The 7715-nt window shown below is 51.4% G+C and overlaps 1 protein-coding gene across 1 annotated transcript; it reads right to left on the bottom strand.

Moving 5' to 3' along the window:
* Positions 1-481: 481 nt before the first annotated feature.
* Positions 482-1247, bottom strand: CGGC5_v017338 (uncharacterized protein; the record flags this gene model as incomplete). Its single annotated transcript, XM_032026790.1, has 3 exons — positions 482-903; positions 959-1034; positions 1098-1247. 3 exons carry the CDS (start codon positions 1245-1247, stop codon positions 482-484), a joined length of 648 nt encoding a protein of 215 aa, XP_031876748.1.
* Between the last annotated feature and the right edge of the window lie 6468 nt (positions 1248-7715).

Raw genomic sequence — 7715 nt, 5'->3', positions numbered from 1 at the left:
GCCATTGGGGCCCCAAAGAGAGGCTCTTGCGGGACAAGACTTTGCAGCATCATGTCCGCAGCATCATCACTCTGTAAATTTCCGGAATCTGGAGCCCGCTGGTGCTGTTGGATTGGTTCCTCCCGATTGTGTCACTAAAAATCGGGAGGTATCCACTAAACGCACTGTAATTACAGAGGGTACCTCCCGATTGTAGCTCTGAAATTGGGAGGTACCCACTAAGCGCGCTGGGACCCGCTGCTGGGCCGTCAACACACCTGTCTAAGATGGCTCCTCATTGCATTGCGCCTGTCTGTGTGTTTGAGGCGAAGCACCAAGTTCACCAAGTATTAAGGTCACGAGGCAAGGCAGAGCTGACGACTGCTATTTTATTACAAGAATCTCAAACTATGGCCGTGGTGACACTTGCGCTGCCGTTTCGGCAAGAACGAAATCTCCTCACAATGTATGGTGCAAACCCTCCGACAGCACACCGTCAGCCTCAAAATGGTTCCCGCGCCTGGGACAGCCACCTTCTGCCACGTGAAAGAAAACTCCGCAGCAGCTCGATCGATGCGCGGAGTGCACAGAGGATGGCATCATACGCTTGACGACTGTCTTGGCACCAAAACTCGGCCCAGTCGTCAACGGGGCTGTCCGGCCGTTCCTCGACCAGCAGCCAGGACGGAGGACTGGTATCGCAGCTCGAGCGGCATTCATCACAGTCGACGTCACGGTGTGCGACTTGCGGGCACCAGGCCGAGAGCTCTACCGTCTCCAGCAGTCGTTCTTCTTCGTCTCGGTATCTTTGGAAATGTCCTTGCTTGGCCAGTCTCGGGGCGCGCGCATATCGCGAGTATTGTCTCTGGGTTGCAGTATGTATGGTCGAGCGGTCCGTCTCGAAAAAGCGGTCCAAATCTGCGTCTAGTAGAGGTCAGTACCGGCTGTTCGTCGACACATTCAAAGGCGGAAGACTTACCTGCGACGCGTGAAGGCTGTCCTCCACCTCCCGCATTCTCTCTCGACGGGAACGGGCGCCCTGAGGCCTTCCCAGCCTGCTAGGTCGAGTCGACTTCATAGGGCTCCCCTACCGAGGTGGTTCGGAAGCCATAGGGTACATGAGTCTGGCGGCTGCATGCCGAATCGTCGGGCAGGTCGGTTGTAGACCGGCTGAGGCGGGGCGGAGCGGAGGCAGATTTGGCCGGGGCGTGGAGGTGCTCGGAGCGCCAAGCAGGGTCGAGAAAAAGCGAGCGGTAGGGTGCAAACATTGTCTCGATTTGGCGCCGCAATTTGCCTGGAGTTTTTGTTGGTAGACTCTGTCGCAAGGCTGGCGGGTGACGCCGAGGGTGTTGAATCGAAAAGGCGTGACTTTGGCAAAGACAAAAGGGGACGACCTGAGTCAGCGTGCCTCGGCCTGGCCCAAAATCTCCCACCGACGGGGGAGCTTTTGTGTTCCGCAGAAAACTCCCGCTGGACTGGGCCACCAAGTAGGCAAGTCCAGTGTCCGTATGGACCTACCTACCTGCCTTGCCTCACTTACCTTGCGGTACGTACCTCGGCAGAAGATGGCAGCAACCAAATGGGGCCACGCACTTGGGAATCGTCAAGGGCAAGACCTCAAACCCCTGGGCAGGTCAAAGACTTCTTTCGAGCATTTCTTTGATGCTGCGACATATCTTCTCGCACAGAAACACAACAATGAAGTCCAACCACCTTCAGCTTGCTTTTTTCGGCCAGGAGCCAGATCTGGGGAACACTACTTCGCCCCAGGTCAATGAAGATGCTCTGTCGCACATCTGTCTGCCCATGGCAAGCCAACCTAATGTGTGACGTGCCCCGAACGCAAGCGGAGTTGCATCATCTTGCCACGGGCCCAGCCGAACTTCGAACACCGCTGCCGTCTTCATGATCTCGCCACGGTTTGCAACAGTCATCATGGCCGGCGAAGAGATCCACAAGAGCCTCAAGCATCAACACGATGTCGCCCTGCGGGGTCATATCGCCGCCACTTCGTCCGTCTGTCTGGGAGGCTTGGCTTCGTCCAGATGCTCTTCCCATAGGCGGCGAGTTCAGGGATACAATGCAATGGAGCGACGTTGGTGTTTCAAGTATGTCCCTTTCGCCCGCCCGCCAGTACATCGTCGCAACGATTTTCGTTAAGGAGAGGTCTTACATTGCCGCCATCGCGAAGTCTTCACAGATAATACGCTCTATTCCGAATGCTTCATCTGGCCCTGTTGTCAGAAGGCCGTCCGCACAAACGTCATGTTCACCCATGCCCCGACGAAGTCCAGAACACTATTTCAACCTTTGGCAAGCCTCGCACCCTCGAACATCTTGCTTGAAACCAGTATGCCACCGGAGATACATGGATTGGCGTCATGGTCAGTGATTGGAACGGATCCAAGCCTGCCGGCAACGATCACATCATCAGCGAATGCACGGTGCAACGGCATTCGCACAACCAGCAAGGCTGTTCATGAAGAGGTCCGGGAGACATGTCCGAGTACTGACTTCCCACATGTAACGGAGAAGCAGGGCTTTCTGTGGCGACGCAGCACCCCTTCTGCAGTCGTCGTGATACACATGCTCGAACATGCCGTCCATCGAGGTCATGACTGCGTGTACGCACGACTCCGCCACTGAGCTGCTTGACAATTTCCTGGCGGGTGACTTTTCTGATGCTCGCTTCGCGAGCGGCATCTGCGCGAAAGCCGTCTGCTTGGCACCGCCCGTCCCAACATCTTTCACAACGCATGCTGCCTCAAGCCTGTTGGCACACCTCGAGACGAAGACGAAAGCTGCGCCCATCAAGCTTAACCACCCAACTCTCGAGGCTGAATTCGATCCCGCCCACAGGCGACGCACTTGAAAGACGGCAGGACATTTTGGGCGGAATTGTCTGCGTATTCGAAGATCGGGTCCAGCTACTAACGCCGCGTGTGGGTTGCGTCCACCAAATCAACGAACATCTCCGGAGCATGGAAATACTTATCACAGAGAGACCCTCAATTCTTCCTGTGCGAGAGTGATTAATTTCTTCCGTGGGGTTTGTCTGCTTTCTGCTGTTAACTTTTGGTTGACTTTTGTTCCAACACCTGCAGTTGCGACGCCGAAGGTGTAGACAATCCTCGTCCACTTCTCCGCGATGCCAGCGTCTTGCTCACCGACGAGTGACACGGGCACAGCATCGCCGACACTGGAATGAGCGGTAACCCATCGCCAGCGTGTTCAAACACTGGAATAGAGCCTCTGTGACGTGGGAACTTTTGTCTACTTGTGGTCAACGCCGAGACAGGTGGCCACGGCGAAAAAGAACCTAGTTGAGGATGGGGGAGAATGGGAAATGGAAAGGTTGCGTGTTGCGAACAGTTACTCAAGGTGGCAGTCAGGGAAGGGGCGGACAATCCGTGGTTGCAAGCAATAGGCAGCCTGGGGCAGGTGAAGTGGACAAGCAGGCTAGGCAGATGACCGTTCTGGCCAGATGCACCCTCCCCCTTCCAAAAAAGATCGAGTGAGCGAGCCACAGCTGAGACACTGAAGTTGGAGATCAAGGAGACATGTCCGCTGAGCTCAAACTGACGATTTGAACGACGACAGAGCCGCCTAGCAACCATCTGCTCTCTCTCACGCACCACAGAGTAATGAGTACTCTCACATCACGTTCCCAGAAATGCGGCCGTCAAAGCGCCATGTCGATCTGACGAACCAAGAATCGTCTCTATTCCGTTGCCTTCGAAGGAGGAGATTTGGGGGAAGCTTAGAAACAGGAAGACGAAGAGGAAGAGGTTATGCATATGCTAGATGGACAGCATCAGCTGATGTATTGATGAATTTTTCAGGCAGGGCCGGCGCGTCTTGTGGGAACGAGACAGCAGAAAGGTCCAGACCCCAGAAATGCAGATTCGATGGTTTGACCATTCATGTTGGGAATTCCCAGCAGAAGGATGCAGGAATGACCGGTCTTTTTGATGCCGCATACGACTGCCAGGGCACTGGACTTATGGCTGTGCGTGAGGCAGGCTGCTTTGTGTGATCTTTCTCAGCATGTCTCCTTTGGCCGTCTTTGTGCGCGTGATCTTTTAAAGCAGTCCTTTTTTGACTTTCTGTTCATCAATCATCATCATCATAAGCCATGTTGCTGCCTCATACATCTGTAATTCGTCATTCCCGACGCGCCATGAAGTCTCATTCGCCACACTACCCAAGAGCCAGCACACCCGTCAGCCCCAGGCTGGAGCTCTCCCCAAAATCCCACGCAGGCCAGAACGAGAGGATCAAGCTCTCTCTTTCTACTGTAGTCAAAACATACCGCGGGGGGGGGGGCTTCACTATGTGCTGCATTTGATGGCTTCATCGAGGGCGTGGGACGCAGTTGTTTGCATGGAGACAATCATCAGAGGACCCATCAACAGATCCAGAATGTTTTTCATACCCGACGAGTCTGAGAAGGGCGGGTTTCATCGCCAGACCCCATCGGGCATAGCAGCTTCGAGATGGCTTTGTTGGGCGTTGAAAATGCCACTTGGAAAGCAGATTTCCACTGAGCCCACTGCTTGATATTTGTAGTCGGCTGCGCATTACGAAGGAAGACCAGTCCGCGTAGAACTGTCTGCCCGGATCCAACACCGGGGCGGATGGTCAAGGTAGATGACCTTGGTCGCTAAGAGATTCGGCATACATTCCCAAGTTGAGTATCGCCCGGCGGTTTGCCATTGCTGAAGTACGCTTCCATGTTCCGATGTAATGCATGAAAAAGTGGCCGGTGCATTCGGAAAACTGCGCCTTTGGAAGCGGCCAGCAGTGCTGCCAGTTCTTTGGTACTTGTTTGGATCGGCGGGGTCAATGGTCTCGTGCTCGGGGATCGAGGCGGCGGGCGGAGACGACGAAAAGCGGCAGGATGTTTGGGAATTTGGGACTGACCATGATCATCAGCGATAGCCATAATGCTGGGCATGAATAAGACAGGGAGGAATGTCCCATTAGGGACTATGATCTTGGCTGACACGGCGATGGCACGATGGGTACCGGGTGTGTGTGGAATGGTTGTTGAACGGCTTCAGCGCTTTTAGTGGCTACCTTAGGCACTGAATAATGTCAGACCTAGGCTTGATACCAAAATTGGCGCACAAACCGGCAGGTAGCCACTGTGGCTACAGCGGGCTGTGCGCTGTGGTGTCCGTCCGGCGTACCGCTCGCTACCTTTGCTTGCTGCAAACTTGCGGCAGTCCCGAAGTGCCTACCTCCTTCTCCTGCGACATCCCTTCCCTCTTGCAGCCTAGAGAACATGGAAGGGACTGCGTGCCTACCTTGCCTGCCTACCACAGACCCTCCTGCTGGCTTTTCAGGTAGGAGGGGGTAAGAGTGGGGCTTCTGTAAGGGTCTAGGACAAGGTCGATGCCATTGGTCTAGCCTACTACTACGAGTACAATAAATCTTCTTGAAGAACAGGAAACAGAACCGTATCCTCCCTATTTCCTGGGCATTCCTATAACCTTGCCATTGACCTTGTCGATATTCCTAGAACCTTCTAGCAAATGCGCCATTGGATTTTGGTGGGTCCAATGAGTCGTGTGTTACGGTCAGCTATCCGACAGTAGGGTCTGCTAACAGAAGCTGGGGATTGAGACGTAATAACAGTACACTTGGTCGTGGTCTGGGTCGTAGGTTGTAGGCTGTAGTAGATCGGTCTTCAGAGGCTAAGGTGATCAGTCTTAGACTCAACAAGTAATTCGCAGTGAAGGTAAGCTGAGAGTATCCGTGAGGATGAATACTAAGTTGATTGCTGAAGAGCTATGGAAGTCTGACCATGAGCCAGGCTCAGGGTCATACTATATACAAGTCTAATTCCGAACATGTTCCTTTGTACCTTGGGTCGATCTGGATCATTCTGATCCAGAATGATCGTTCGGCCCCCAAGTCGTGTTGGATCATATTGATCCAATATGATCGTTATCTTATCGTCACGTGACTTGGACCATAGTTCTTCCGTTTACCGAGTGAGTCCCTGTTGTTCCCGTGATCCTGCAGTACAAATGTCCTGTCCTAGCCGCCCGCTGCCTAAGTGGGTTGGTTATCTGTTATTCCTGCATATCGGGTCGTAACACATAGCTGAGGGTCTAGCCGAAGCTTCATATCGGTCCATAGACCGTGACATAAGTAAGTTAGCTCTTCTAGCTACTTATATATATAGCGCCTCTTTTTAAAGCTTAGCTTAATAATCTAGTTAAACCTTAATAAAAGCTTAATAGAAGCTTAGTAATAGCCTAGCGCTAGCGCTATAGCTAGAATCCTAATTTTCTTATAAAAGTTAAAGGAAAAAGAAAGGTTTAAAAAAGTAAAAAGATTATTAATGTACCTCTATATCTTATATATCTTTACTAACTAATATAGCTAAATAGTATTCCTCTAAGTATATACTTTATAAATATATTTAGTTACTTAACTTATTAAAAGAATTTATTATACCTTCTTAAGCTTAAATAATATTACTTCTTCTTTTAAACCTCTTCCTTAACCTTAAAACTTATAAAGTTATTAAATCAGCTTAATATAAAAGCTAGACTAAGTATAATTTATAATAGCATTATTATTAGAGCTGCGACTTAGATAGCTGAGTAGCGCTAATATGAGACTATTCTAAGAGGGCAGGAGGTCTTCTGAGGGCAGGCGTAAGAGCAGCATAGCAGGCAAGAGAACTACGCCCTGGAGTTCAGCTAAGGGCTCAGCGTATTTGGGAATACCCGAACTTATATTTCCTATCTGCACGAAAGCAGACTTCACATGAAACAACCAAAGACCAGAGCCTCTTGCCATTGATACCTTAGATGACTGGAGAGTCTAATTGCCGCCGCAAGACGAGCTTGATTTTGAAAATGCACCTTCCTCATTGGTGGTGAAGTTTGGACATCCCAAAAGCCATCCCTCGTCTTTGAGAAAACCCCCCCGAACCTGCTACTTACGTCCACGGTCTTGCTTGAAAGGTTTCCAATACCACGTGGATAATTATCTACAGCAACAGTTCAAAATCAGGTACACTTTGTGAAACGCAAATCGGTCAAAACTGCATCATCTACCTCGGCTTAGAGAATAAGCACGCCTCACTTCGCGGTGCTATTCATCGCTGGTCTCACTAAGAAGGGCAGGCACCACTCGACACCACATACCACTGAACCTTCTCTCAGTGTATTTCAACCACGAAATGCAGAATACCAGAACCTCCGGTGTCGTGACAAACAGTCGGTTCACTCCAATATTCATTCATTTGTGCGGCACTAATGTGAATCAGGAGCCTCGGAGGCCGAACTTGCGATCTCCGCCCTTCATCGAGAGACGATGGTGATTTTGACGGCAGTCACCAACTCTCAGCAGCGTAAAAGAGATCTTCAACGCAGAGGTTAGTTGTCAAATTTGTATATCATAGCTCCAGGGCCTAAAAGGACTGATTGCTCTTCCCTAACAGGTCCAGCCCTGATCCCGGGGTCCGTGACCCGAAAGTGGTACGCTTTAGACACACAAATCACTGCCTACATGCGCGATGATGCGCACGAGCCTCGGTTGAATGATGAGATTACGGAGTGCCAGAGACGGATTTCGAATCACATGTCGCTCAGTCGATATCCTGAGGCGAACAATGTGGACATTGGCCAGTTGTATCTGCTGCTTGCGACGAAGCTGGCTCTCGCTGAGCTGAGAAGAGCTGCTGCTATTTGAGATTCAGCTTAGAATATTTTGGC

This window comes from Colletotrichum fructicola (genome assembly GCF_000319635.2).
Source record: "Colletotrichum fructicola Nara gc5 chromosome Unknown KSG_Nara_v1_contig12, whole genome shotgun sequence".
Classification (NCBI taxonomy): domain Eukaryota; kingdom Fungi; phylum Ascomycota; class Sordariomycetes; order Glomerellales; family Glomerellaceae; genus Colletotrichum; species Colletotrichum fructicola.
The sequence above is the reverse complement of the archived record's forward strand: the minus strand, read 5'-3'. Positions and strand labels throughout refer to the sequence as shown.